Source organism: Bactrocera tryoni, chromosome 5 (genome assembly GCF_016617805.1).
Source record: "Bactrocera tryoni isolate S06 chromosome 5, CSIRO_BtryS06_freeze2, whole genome shotgun sequence".
Taxonomy (NCBI): domain Eukaryota; kingdom Metazoa; phylum Arthropoda; class Insecta; order Diptera; family Tephritidae; genus Bactrocera; species Bactrocera tryoni.
Genome location: NC_052503.1, coordinates 16,938,174 through 16,952,971, shown reverse-complemented (window position 1 = coordinate 16,952,971; position 14,798 = coordinate 16,938,174). Strand labels below are relative to the sequence as shown.

The 14,798-nt window shown below is 39.3% G+C and overlaps 1 protein-coding gene across 9 annotated transcripts in view; it reads right to left on the bottom strand.

Moving 5' to 3' along the window:
- Window positions 1–14,798, bottom strand: part of LOC120777509 (serine/arginine repetitive matrix protein 2-like) — a 162,220-nt gene that overhangs the window by 58,231 nt on the left and 89,191 nt on the right. For 7 of the 9 annotated variants that reach the window (XM_040108871.1, XM_040108872.1, XM_040108864.1 and 4 more), the window contains one exon: window positions 10,565–12,842. In XM_040108871.1, the coding sequence (XP_039964805.1) occupies window positions 10,565–11,502 (938 nt within the window). In that variant the 5' untranslated portion in view covers window positions 11,503–12,842. Of the gene's footprint in view, window positions 1–10,564; window positions 12,843–13,393; window positions 13,592–14,798 lie in introns of all 9 variants that reach the window. The other 2 variants (XM_040108867.1, XM_040108869.1) reach the window with 2 other exon arrangements.

Genomic DNA, 14,798 nt, shown 5'->3' with positions numbered 1-14,798 from the left:
GCCTATATTTTTGTTTCTATTAGTACTTCTCATTCTTAGTCGATAACAATAAATATAAATTTGCAGTTTCCGAGGTTAGTTCATTAGTTTTCCAGAGTACTATGTGAGCACTTTACCCAGAACTCTTCAATTATCTATTTTTTATACTCATTATACGAGTATAATGTATATAATTCAAGCATCTTTCAAGGGTCTATTGAAGATAATTTTCACACTCCAAAATCACTAATAGTTTGGAAGTCTACTAATTTCACCGCAAGGTTATCTGAACTCCAAAAACGTAAAGTCACTCAAGGAGCTATGAATGGGTAAGTGTGTTTGTCGGTATGCAATCCAAATGCAGATAAAAGCAAAGCAAAACAAAAACAAACAGAAAACACACTCAAAACAAACCGACCGCTCAACAACTGTTAGTTTTAGGTAGGCAAACATAAGGATTGTGCACTCAAGCCAGTACAGGGTGATTTAATTGGATTAACTAATTCAACAAACAAATAATGATAATTCACTAACTGGCAGTTTTTATGAAACTAAACTTATTTGTATGCACAGAGATCTAAATCGATTTCCATTATAACTTATGTATCTACCAGGAAACTTATCACTTAATGTGGCAATTTCAACATTTTCATTATGACTACCGAGAGACCTGTAAGCGCTTCGCTATTGAGTCGTTAATCCTATTCAAATTTGACTTTAATTTTTGAAATCTTATTTTTACCTCCCGGAATCAACACCCTTTTGGAAAAAATTCCATACAATTCTCCTTTAACGCTTGGCAACTCAATTTGCGCCAGACGTGTAAAGTACACATTCCTATTGGGTAGATAAAGCGCGGCTACGCGGACCAGCTGTAGAGCAGCCGCAAACTGTGCTGATCTCAGCTGTGAATTGCAACATTGATTTTTGCACACCTTTATTTTCGAATGAACATGCTTTTGTATTCAACGATTGTAGACACAAATGTTTACTTGGGAAAGTCACTTCTGAACAAAACAGGTGTTCTGTAGAGTCATTATGACGCTACTAAAGTTCAATAGTAATACAATTTCTGACGTATAGTAGGGTAATCTTTTTTTAAAAATTTTTTTTTTTTCGAACTACTCAACCGATTTGCTTAATTACTTTTTTTAAATGTTCACAAAACGCCTGGCTATCGTCCCTATATTTTTTACAATTTATTGATAATGTCATGACAAAATTTATGTAAAAAAACATGGGGAAAGATTAAAAAAAAAAAACAAAAAGTTAATTACTTTTTTATTTATCAACAATTTTTCATGATTCTAGTAGGGACAATAACCATTCACGTACTTTTGTTGTGTTTCAGATGATCCAAACATGAGAAATCGTGTCCGCCAGTGAACAAACGCATTGCATTCACGCAGTCATTTCTCCGACAGATGTCATCAAAAAATTCCGAAAAAATTTGTTTATAGACTCCACGATATACCTTATGATATGTGACCTGGTCTACGAAAAGGGAGCTAACGTGCGAAAACTAGTTTTCTGGGAAAAGCTGTTAAAAATGATCGTCAGTTTCTCGTTATCTCATTAATTGTTCTCCTTTTTTTTGACACCTAAGCCCCCTTTCCGTAGACCAGGTCACATATGTGAAAAAAGTTCTATTGTAGAATAAAAATTTCTATGAAAAAAAAATGTCAAAAAAACAGGTCAGATTAACCTACTGACCCCTTAAAATAACAACTATTAGGAAACAATGGGGTAGGTGGAAATTCTCGTGGTGTGATCGGTATTCTATCGAACTTGGCTAGGGTCTATAGTCCAAGGTACGACTTTCCTTCAATCAGTAAGCATGACAGGCTCGAAAGAATCGATACTCTTTATACGTGGTTTTTAGAAGTGTGCGATTTCCGAGAGAGATATGTAGCTGTCAAACCAGCTGTCAAGATAAATATTTGTGTTTAACATAATACTTTGGAAACATATCTTGCGAAAGCTCACTGAAATATCGTTTAAAAAAAGTGAAAATCCTTTTGGAGGAAAATTGATATGTTTTACGTTCAAATGACTTTCAGCGATGTATAAAATTTTTCATTTCAATATAATTTCATTATTTCAAATGTGAACAATTTTGAAAGCACTCTGCATACACAAAATGTTACTATCTGATACAATGAGCATGCCAAGGACATTCTTGATCCACGCTTTTTTTAGAACTGTGGATGGAGCCAACATTGACGTCAAAGATGAGCTCTACAGATCACTGATTCACAACTTTTTGGTTCCCCACATAAATATTAATTACCGTAAGGTTTCAGCAAGACGGCGCAAGAGATCATTTATTACAACCGAAACATTTTATGGGAACATATTAGGGTTCTCTTTAAAGAAAAGAAAGGGAATCATGTTCCTTAGCAAATGGGTTCTACGCAATCAGAGAGGATGTGAAGTTTTGAAGATTACATCCAACTAAGCACAGTTCTCAAAAACAAGTAAAGTTCTCAAATGTTTCTTAAGGCTTTACTATATCTAGTCGTCTTAAGTGGATTACAAAATTACAGGCATGACATGAATTGGATGAAGGTTTGACACATGACACAAATGTACAAATTTAAAATAGTACTTATCGGACAATGGCGCAGATACTTATGCTGCGGCTTGACCTTCCAGAACCATCATATGTAAACAAATGCACAAATGAATAAATACCTTATGAGAACTAACAAGCTACCCTTTTGGAAAAGGTAATTTATACTTGTAGTTATGGCAATGTAGACATAGCAAACGAAATTTGGAAAATCGACAAAATGAAAACAGAAAAATATGTTGAGCGCCCACGATATTTAAATATTGTTTGGGAATGAGAATAAAACTCGCTCGGAGTAGCTCTAGCAGACCAACGAAACGAAAAGTTACTATTTGGTCAGGTGTTTCAGTCAAAACTTTCATTGGGCGGGATATGCTGCAAACAAAATGAGCCAGTCGATGAAAATTAATATAGGTGAAATAACGGGTGATCCAAGTAGAGGTACTTTTTTCAATAGCCTTAGATCTTATACTGAAAGCTTGTGCAGGAACTGAAGCCGCTCAGCCTTCCCAAGCGACATCGCTTCACTCTATGGGCTCTTGAAAAGTTCCAAGAAGATCCGACTATTTCGAATGAAATTTGGTTCAGCGATGAGGCCCATTTCTGGTTAAATGAGTTTGTAAATAAGCAAAATTGCTGCATTTGGGACAAAGAGCAAACTGAAGAGATTCAAGAACTGCCATTTCATCCAGAAATAATAATGGTTTGGTGTGGTTTGTGGAATCATCGGTCCATATTTCTGCAATTGTGATGCAGGTGAGAACGTAAGCGTCAATGGCGATCGTTATCGCGCATTGATAACCGACTATTTGATGTCTGAAATTGAAGCTCGTGAACTCGGCGACATTTGGTTTCAACAAGACGGCGCCATTTCCCACACATTGCATCTATTAATGGATTTATTGAGAGAACACTTTGGCGAGTAGATAATTTCACGTTTTGGGACGATCGATTGGCCACAAAAATCGTTAGACTTTTTCCTGTAGGGATATTTAAAGTCTAAAGTCTACATGGACAATTCGGCTTCGATTCAGGTCTTGGAGCAAAACATCACGCGTATCATTCGCCAGTTACGAATCGAAATGCTCATGAATGAATCATCAAAAATTGGACGCTATGGATGGACCATCTGAGACTTAGCCGCGACCAACATTTGAAAGAGATAATCTTCAAAAAGGAAATGCCAAAGAATGTTCTTTCGAATGATGACATTCCCCGTTAAATTTGAAGTTTCTGTGTTTTTTCTTTAAAACCTTTAAACCTCGAAATGGATTGCCCTTTAAAACAAATTTCAAATATAAAAAGCGATTAGTTAAAAATAAAACTTAAAAAGTGAAGTATGCCATATTTGACCTCGGTTTAGAGCAGAACGGAATTTCTAAAGCTTTTGGCATCGAAATGGGAACTTTAGAAACCGCAAACCAAATCTGTTTTTCAGGTAACAATTCCTTGTTCCTGCAGGGTCAGTGGAGCACCTCTTTCATATCTATATAGCTCGCCTCACAGGGAAGCAAGAAAAAATGCAAGCAAATACAAAACCAGTAAAAAACAGTTGCCGCGGCTCACTCGAAGCGAATGAGAGGAATTAGTGTTGAACTCGAGTAGAAAATTTAATGGTTGGAAAATTCCATTTCTTCAATAAATTCTAATCTGTATTTGTACATATATATATATGTATATAAACAAAAGATAGTAAGAACGAAATATGTACAAACACACCTTTATATACATACATACATATCAACCAAGCAACCAACACACATTCAATTTATGACTTTCTTTGATTTGTTTCCCTTTTCGGGTTTCAGTTTTGGTTTTTATTCTTGTTTTTGGCTTCTTTAAGCATAAATTTAATGTTGTCGGCAATTTGTCATTTCGGCCGTTCGGATAATTGGTATTTTGTCATTTCGACTATTGTTGCGCGCAGCATTGTTGTTCTGTGTATTTGTTGCTTCTTGAGTTGTCGCCGGCGGCGGCGTTTCTTTTTAGGTAAATTGACTTTATGAGGCGTGAAATTTCGACGCCGTGTTATGACTGGCGACTGTGAAACCATAGCGGACGCTCGAAAGTAATTTGCATAAACAATTTCAGTTTTAGCTAGAATTTTCCACAAACACACTCACACACAGACAACATATTTACACACTGAAGTACACGTAAAGGGGTCAAATTCATTACGGGCTGAGATGTGGATTCATGACATTTAAATGTCTGTGGCAATTTAATTTTTACAAAATTAGAAAAAAACAATAAATTTTGTCTTTGAAATCACTTACTGAATATGTTTTCTAATAATAAATGTTTTTGAATGAACACAAAAAGAGTGTAAACCTTTCTTGAAACAACATCGATAGGACACAAGACAACGAGTGAACTCTTGAATGACAAGTGCAATCGAAGACATTGGGGTTTTCAAGTTTGAAATTATTTACCGCTGACGGTTGAAGAGGAGACTTTAGTTCAGGTTATATGGTTGAACCTCAAGATGAAGGTAATCGCACTTAGAAATCAGCAAAAGAACTCTTGTAACATCTTGAACTCAACACAAATCTGTTAGTGGTTTAATTTTTGTAACAGCCAGCTCCGTTGCACGACTAAAAGTATGAAATTCGAGGTGTTTTAGCACTAATCTGGCATATGCGGGGCCGTCAAGAAAAAATTTTGAGATTTCTCTACCTTTAGGCGACAAATGCATTGATGTGAAGCTTGCTATCAAACACCTGGAATGAGGACATATTGAGGGTCTCAGAGAGCGTCTGACGTCCTCTTTCACTTCGTTTGTATTGCTGATCACTGCGCCGTGGAACCTATTTAGCGCACATACCTCTGTAGGAAAGGCAGGTAGGCGGTGTCACTTGAAAATAGGCGCAGTTAGATTTTCCACAGATGATCGAAGATCAAGAGGTAAGAGGTAGAGTCATCTGCCGGATCACTGTAGTGTTTTTCAAGCTGAACCATTAAGGTAGAAGCTGATGTACCGAAACGAAGCTAGCAAGAAAGGGCGCCCTCACCCAATCTCATCAGGATCGGAACGAGCCGGTGTTCCTTTGTCTTCGTGCACTCGAGCGCTGAATCTAAGAACTTCACGCTAGCTTAGTAAGCTTTGGTCGATAATTCTCGCTTGTGGGGTTGCAAAAATCATCTGGCCCAGAGTGAAACTTAATAGGTGCCGTAACTGGACACTGTTACATTGGCAGTCAACCGGTGTCTTCTTCTTCTTAATTGGCGTAAACACCGCTTACGCGATTATAGCCGAGTTAACAACAGCGCGCCAGTCGTTTCGCGGTGAGGCTAAAGATTTTGAAGGACGCAACTAGTCAAAATTGCAGGAAATAACGTCTGGAAACTTTTTTCTCCTCTGTCCAGCTGTCGCCAGAGCAGTTGAAGCATCTTGGTAGCCACATTTTTTACGAAAGTGGCGAATTAGCTAGACTACATATGCACTTGCATGTATGCGACAGTCTTTTTAAACCATAAATAGGTGTTCTGGACATCACAACGGACCGACGTCTATAGTTTTCCAAGTAGTATTATTCGCGGCTTCACGAAAAATCAGCCTACTTAGCTAACCTAACCTACCTCGTTTTCTTCAAAACAACTTGTACAATTGTCATCCGGTAAGATTTTTAAGTTAAGGTTATGGAGGAGGGTTTAATTGAAATTTCGCGTTGCGCTAACTAGGGGACGTTTACAAATCGTTCAACTTTATTACGAAAATTAACGTTCTGTAAAGAATGTGTTTCGCGTCCTTCGCTCAACTTATGGTCAGCATAAGCGGCCACCAACGGCCACAATCACCCATCTTGAGACCCATCATTCATTAATGGATAATATTCGACCGAATAGACCACGTCCAGCATGAAGTCAAGAAAATATATCAGTCGTAGCTGAAAGTGTACACGAAGACCGTGAAGAGTCGCTTCGATGCCGTTCGTATAGAACAACTTGGTGCACTGTTCATTGAAATCTTAAATGGAAAGCATACAAAGTACAGCTTGTGCAAGTGGCTCGACCTTCCCAAGTGACATCGCTTCGATTTATGGGCTCTTGAAAAGTTTCAAGAAGATCAGATTTTTTCGAGTCGAGTCGAATAGCAACCTGAAGAGATTCAAGAGCTACCATTTTATCCAGAAAAACCAACGGTTTGGTGTGGTTTGGGGGCCGGTGGTATCATCGGTCCATATTTCATCGAGAATGATGCCGGTGAGAACGTAACCATCAATGGCGACCGTCTATTTGATGCCTGAAATTGAACCTCGCGAACTCAACGACATTTGGTTTCAATAAGACAGCGGCACCTCCCATGCATCACATCAATCAATGGATTTATTGAGAGCACACTTCGGTGAGCAGATAGTTTCACGTTTTAGGCCACCAAGATATGACACCGTTAGACTTTTTCCTGTGGGGATATGTAAAGTCTAGAGACTCTGCAGACGATCCCACTCCGATTCAGGCCTTGGAGCAAAACATCTAGCGTTTCATTCGCCAGTTACCAGTAGAAATGCTCGAACGAGTCCACGAAAATTGGACTCAACGGATGGACCATCTGAGACGCAACCGCGGCCAATTATTGCCAAAGGATGTTTTTTCCAATGATAATAAACACTTCGCATTTAATTTGAAGTTTATTTTTTTTTTTTATGTAGGGAATCTCGAAATGGATCACACTTTGTATCAAAAATATGGAAAAATGTTATTTATGTATTTTTATTTAATTAAAGAGCAGCGGATGTCTATAATGAACTTTAAATGGTAATTTTAGGATTTGATTTGATCGCATCACACCAACAACAACAACTCGTTTCTTTAATTTACGAAATATGATCAAGATATGATTAAACTGCGGCGACTAACAGTAAACCATGCACGTTATGCGACTTCAAATGGTTGGCGGCGAAAACAGCGTCTGCGAAGAAACCGCAGACACTATCAAAAAAGTTAATAACAAATTAAATGAAAATTTAGGCGCGTTGATAGCGACGAACGCCACTTGCAAGTTGACCAAAAAGCATGTAGGCAACCAGTTGCATGGCTTTAGTAAACACAAGCAAATAAAGAGCGAAATACTCGTCTGCGCCACACATTTGGACATGGGAACGGCGCGCATGCGCAGACGACACACACATGCATGGTAAATATAGACGCCACCACCCATCAATTGACAACGCAAATTAATAAATAGACGACGATGGCAGACGGTCAAACAGTGCGGCGAGCAGCAAGAGACGCGCAGCGACGAGACACGACGATGACCGACACAATGCCATAACCGCCGACAGCTATTCAAAAACAGATAGCCGCAGCCAGAGTGGCGCCGCCGCACCCCTGGGTGCCAGTTGCAGTTATAAGCACAACATATAGACACACATACATACAGATGGGCACATAAGTATGGTTATGTTGTGCATGGAAGCAGGTATTAGCCAGTCTAATTGGCGGTGCAGCAACTTTTGCGTACAACAAACAATATAAAAAAAACTAAAGCGAAACGCCAAATTCTCCGTCGCCAAAGTTGAATAAAGAAAATATATATAGAGAAAAAAATCGGGCCATGAAAACCAGTAAGAAATCATTTGCGCCACTTTGAATATCTCCAGCGAAAGTGCAATAAAATCTTGGCGCACACAAAAAAGACAAATTGGAAGATAATAAAAAAAAACAAAAAATAATTCAAAACAAAGAGGACAATTATGACGGCGGCTCAAAAACTGAATGACCAGCGCATGAAAGCGTTCCAAAACCGGTGATATCTTTTTGTTATTGAAATTTGGCCATCAAAGAGTCGCTTTGTTTCGCTGGCGGTGAATTGAAGCGTAGATCCGCTTTTTAGCTGATAAAGAGTCGCGAAGACTGGCTTAATCTACAAGATACATTGTAGTTAGGAAGACAAAACATATATACTAAATTGAGTTTTAATGTTAATTAGGGGTTAGGTTAGGCTAAGAATTTCAAAAAATCTCTTTTTTGATTTTGACTTGAAGTACACCTTTAAGTCCTAAGAATACATTATTCAATTGCGTCAAAACGTTCGAGTCTGTCAGTTTAAGCACGAAAAACTCTGAACTCTTTTTCTCTCCAGCTCCGGCAGCTCGTGACTTCCGGTCTTAGACCAAGTATCCTCTGGATAGCCAAAAAACATCCGTTTGAAGGCGAGCTAAAGTGAGAAAGCGAAATATGCCTCCCCTGTTTTGTGCGCTTGGTTTGAGGCCCGCCAAGTAAAAAACACCACCAAGGAAAAGAAGAAACCAGCCTCGAATGAGAGACCCTCTTTTTATGACGACCACTGCAAACGTATTAAGGATTACGATTTAAGGTCATGTACTTGAAATGTCCAGTCCCTTAATTGGGAAGGTGCCGCTGCCTGACTGATGTCGTCGTGAAAATTAAGGCTGACATCACCGCCGCGATGACGACCAAAGATGTCTTCTATGAGCGCTTGGAGCGCACCTATGAGAGCTGCCTCATCACCAAAGGTATATAACAGCCTCTCCACTTAAAATTTTCACTGTAATTTCCCAGTGGTTAGGTTAGGTTTGATGGCTGATCCGGAGATCCACTTTGATTACTATATATTTGAGAACTTTGTGAAAACATACAAATAAAACTCCTGTAATTAATAACATATAAGTCGGCAACGCGCCAATAAAGATATTTGGAATATCTGGGGATCTCCAGAGTTTAAGCCTTGATCTCGCAAACGACAACAAACAATAAGGAAGTGTTGAGAGGTTTTCACTTCGTCCATACAGCTTCTGCAGCTGGCATATGGTAGGATTTTAAACCTTACAGCATGGTCGCCGATAGGGCAGTCGCCTATTAGAATAACCACAAATAAGCAGAGGATAGGATCTTGCGACAGTGCATGAAGCGATGGTAGCCCAGCGTTGGTCAAGTTCCCGTTAAGCCTACATATCCAGTAGTAGAACATACGAGTAGAGAGGAGAACCGATCTGTTCCCATTCTACTGATAGCGGAGCTTCCGATTGTACGAGTTTCTAGACCCGCCGTCGCCAGTAGAGACACTCTTGAAAAAGATGATTGCTAAAATTAGCCCAGAAGTCGCAAATTTGTATCGAAACGTCAATATACACTCAATAACAAACTTAACTAGGTCTGGTCCATAAAAACTGCACGAGCAAACCGAATCGATAAATATTATATTTTTTTCCTAGATTGGTACAACCATTTTTTTGTTCTTGTGAAGTTTGATCTTCATACGTCAATTAGTGTGAGTTTGGCAGCTGTTTGTTTGCGGCTCGAACAGTTTGCCTGACGATTTTTATACATTGACGTAATGTATGGACTCATGTCGCGTTCCCAGTTTTTCAGATTTTTTAGAAATAAGTCCGAGGAAGCCAAATCGGATAAATACGGGGTCTGAGCCGATGACTATCGCTTCGTATTTAGCCAAAAAGTCAGTCTCTCTCAAATATATATTTCATTAAGCCATTAAGAGAGAAATGTGATTCCTTTCTCCTAGAATAAAGCGAAACTGTGAGGAAGAAACTAAATTCCGGTGGGACAATATCTCAATGCGACTGAACATGGCTAATCGATATAAATTTGGCGAAAATACAATATAAAGCACGATTTTTAGTCAGAAAAAGTCAAAAATATCATTCTGAATGTATTAACATTTTTAGGAACTTAAATGGGGCCGTAACTAATCCTGATTTTATACGTTTTTGCTGATAATTTCCGAATTTGTGGAAACTTGTTGGTACTCCAATACCAGATGACCTTGTCTCTTTCTTGTTCAGTGTCTCTTCTTAATTTAACAGGTTCTTTTCATATGACGTGGTCGGGTGATCTCAGCTATAAAACCCATACGAGATGATATATTGGGTCCTTATATAAGTGACTATAAGAATTTTAAATATTTTGGGATGGGATCTTTTCGTAGTTACTTCAACTTCAGGAACATATCTCAAGACTACAACCAAAATATCCTAGGGTTTCATACACTAAAAGCGCTAGATATACGAGCAACTACACACGAATATAACTTACCTTCTCGCTCTGCTCGTGCGGTTGTCTTGTTGCTTCACGCCCGCAACACCTTCATCTTCACTCAGTGCCTTTTCCGCCGCACCCACCACTTGACTAATATTACTAAGCGAGGATGGCGAGAGTGAGTCCAATTGCGGCAGATCCGTATGACGGCGCATCTCTTCGCGCAAGCGACGTTGCTGGGCGCGACTAACGCGCTCCTTGGTATTGCGCACCGAGTGTATGCTGGATGTCGGCTCAAGCACTACACCACTGCTACTACTATTGGCATGTTTAGCGTTAGCAGGGCTAGATGAGATACCACTTAAATTCATATTTACAGGTTCAATGTATAGCTTTTCGGGGGAGTAACCGAGACTCTCGTCATCGGCGGTGCTGGGCGAGCGTACGCTACTACATGTGCCGGATGACAGGTTTGGTGGTAATGAGGATTGATGATATTCATATGGATAATGTGTGGTGCGATGAGCGGAATTCGCGGAGCGGCATTCGCAACCCAACTGACAGCGACAATGAATGGAGCACTTTTTGCGCACATTCAAATGAGTATTTGATTCGACATTATTTGTATGAGTCGTCGCCTTTTGTGGCATGCCTGTGCCGGTGGTGGTCGTGGCGTGCTGCGCTGTGACATGCAGCTGCGGCGGCAAGGAGGCCGCCTTTTCAGTACCATTCATGCGGCGATTACAATCAGCGCGATGCTTTGAGCGCGCCGACAGTGGGGTGTGCGCAAACGCGTCATTCGAATCTTCGCTTGTCTCGCCGTTCAGCTCTTCATCACGCGGACTGCGCGGCGTGCTCGCTTTTGTTTTACCGCCAACATCCTTGCGTTTCTTGGAGCCTGGCTTGTGGCCGCTCGACGCACGCGCTTTGTGTGAGCGCTTTGCGCGATCGTGTGTTGCGTTTGTATCACCGGACGCGGTGGCAGCGTGATCCATATTCGATTGATCGTATGCCGTGCCACCCAAATAGTTGGACAAAGAGTTGGCCACGAACGCGGTTAGACAATTTGAGATCTCTGCGTAATCTTTACTATTCTTTAGACTATTATTTCTACTGCTGCTGCTACGTGGATGGCTGCGTTCTTTGCTCTTGCCTTTAGTATTATGGCTGTTGCGTGCGCTATGATGCGCGTCGTCGTCGTTTGACGGCGCTGACGAGTCTTCTTCGTTCGTGGTGCTGGTACCAATATCCAGACCCTTCTCCTTGCATATTATATCATAGAGTGCGCTAATCGGTCGGGATTCGCTACGCACGCGCACCGCGCGTCTCTTGCCAGCGAAACGATGTGAGTTGCGACTGCGTCCGGCCGATGTTGTTGTTGTCGATGTATTCGTGCCTGTCGGTGATGTGGGGGACGTTATGGATTTTATGTTACTGTTGTTGTAATTATGATTTATGCTATCGTGTTGTGTTATGTCTGTCGCGCTGTTGTCGTCTAATGGCTTAACATTATTATTATTATTATATTTACTACAATCACTACTGCTATTTATGTCAACAACAACAAAACTACTACCACTGTCAACGTATGGTGTGTATGTGGTGTCGTTCAATTCACCTGTCTCGGTAGGGCGCCCAAATGCTGGCGACGATTTCGCTAAAGCTTCGTGACTTGGCCTTTCGCCGTTGTTGTAGCCGCTGCTGCCCGCAGAGCCGCCACGAAAAAAAGCCGCACGTGCAGCTGCTGTGTTGGCGCTTTTGTTGTTGCTACTTGCACTGTCGATCGGCACTTTGTTGCGTTCGCGTTCGCGTTCACGCTTCTCCAGCGACGAGGGCGATGTAGTGCTGGCGCGGCCAATAACTGCAGCACCCGTGCCAATTGGTGGTGGCACTACTGTAGCGGTACTAGTTTTGGGAAAATAATGCTCTTTGACCAATTGTGTTGGTGTATTGTAGACACTCTGATAATTCTCATTTAGTGACGTAACATCGTTAGCCTTCGGGGTGTGTATGTGTAGATTGACGTCGGTATAGTAGGCTGGTGCGGTGTGATGGTGAAAATGTGGATGTACACCGTGATAGCGTGTTGAGGAGGACGACGAAGATCTTGTGCCCGGTTGTTGTTGTTGTTCTTTCGAGTGATGTTTTGACGTTTGTTGACGCTGTTGTTGCTGTTGCAATTGTTGTTGCTGTTGTTGTTGATGCTTTATTTTATCGTATACTGATGACGTTTGCTGGCAGCTCGATTTGGCAGTGACCGATGCGGAGGATAGACTACAATTTGACGATTTGTTTTCGTAATTGGTATTAGGGCTATGTGTAGTGTCGACGGATTCTGGAAGGAGAGTGAACGAAATTAGTGTGAATATGGAATAATAAATATATATGTATATGTCATTATAGTAAAAATATATAAATAGTTTAATAAAATTTAAAAGCTAATTTCGATATTAATATTAGTTGTAATCTTAATCCCAACCTCAATATGAATATCAATATCAATAGCAATATCAATATCAATAGCAACATCAATAGCAATAGCAATATCAATATCAATATCAATATCAATATCAATATCAATATCAATATCAATATCAATATCAATATCAATATCAATACCGATCTCAATAAATATAATTTTAAAGAATTAGGACCGCTTTCTCAATGTCTGGTTAGCAGCCATATGTCAGTTAAGTTCTGGTTAATTTAACCAAGACTCCTTCTTTCGGTAAAGAACCTTTTTTAACAAGAAATTAACTGACAGATGGCTGATAACCAGATATTGAAAAACGGCCCTTAAAGTATCTGCCATATACTACATTTTTCTTTTCAGTTCTTCTATGATAAATGGTTTTAAGTATTTTACACAATAACTTTTATTCCCACCTAGAATGAAATGTACTCTTCTCACTAATTTACGCATTACAGCTAAGAAATTCCCACAGAACATGCGTAAAATGAAAGTCCAAAAGGTTGAAATTTTGAGGCAGCTAGCACGAGATATTAGCCAACTTGCTTAGGCGATTAAAGCGCCGATCAGGAGGGAAAAAAGCTCAGATACAGACTTGACAAACAGAAAAATTTCTGTAAAAAATAGTGTATTATTCAAATGTTTATACTTTCTAATAGAGGTAAAGGTTGGTAACGAGTTTTAAAAACAGTGGTGAACATGGAAATTCGACACTAAAATTACGGTTCCCATCAAACGATATGTGCGGTTATTTTGTTCTAAAAATATGTATAATCAAGGATAGTATAGAATTTGAAAAATGAACTCGAAAACGCTTAATATTTCTTGGAGAGCCATGAGAATATGAAGAACAAGTTTTAAAAAAACAAAAATTATAGGAAAAATACTATATACTATATATTAATGTTTTTTTTAGAAACATATTTGATATATTAAGTTTTAAGTGTGGAGATTTCATATAATCGTGAGTAATTATTTTTTCTAAAATTATGATCGTTTCTTATGAGAGTTAATCAATTGGTATGGAAAGTTGTTTCAATCATAATCGATAACTTTTGCACAATTTTGATCAGTTTTCAAAACAGTATTGAAGTTTTGAAAGAATGTTTCAACGATGCCTGTTGCTTCTCTTATCATTAGGATTTCTTTCATATCTGATCAATGAGAACATTTTGGTATAAAAACTGTTCCGATGCCTGATTAATTCTCTTATTATTAAGATTCGTTCCAGATCTCCTCACTGAGAATTTATTAGCACAAAAACTTTTCCGGTCAGGGCGGTTTGTTGGCGACATTAACATGATTGGTTTCTAAAAGATAACTGATGAAAACGCCGTTTGTTTTGAGAAGATTTCTAGATCTTAGACACATATACATCATCAGTGACTACTACTGTACTACTCTATATATCCAATGGTCTTGAGGCACCAGAAAAATATTTGTTTTTGGAAAAAACACAATCTTTAGTTCGACTTTTTTTGTTCACCACTGTTATCACACATATCTGTTAAAAGAGGCTCCACCGCAAAAACACAGCGACAGCCACAATACGCATATTCAAAAAAATCTGTGGTATTATGAAAATCTCGATATGAAAATACGATACAAAGGAGTTCAGCTGGTAATTTCATAATGAAAACCGCAAAATTCGTAATCGGCCGAAACCACAAGCAAATGCTCCAATTGTGGCATTCGTTATTACACAATTATAATCAAATTGACTGCTTGCTGCTCTGTCGCTGTCGCTGTGTTTATTAATTAGTATTATTATTTTTCGTTTTGGTGCAAATAGTTTGCGGCTTTTGTGTTTGTTGTAAGTTT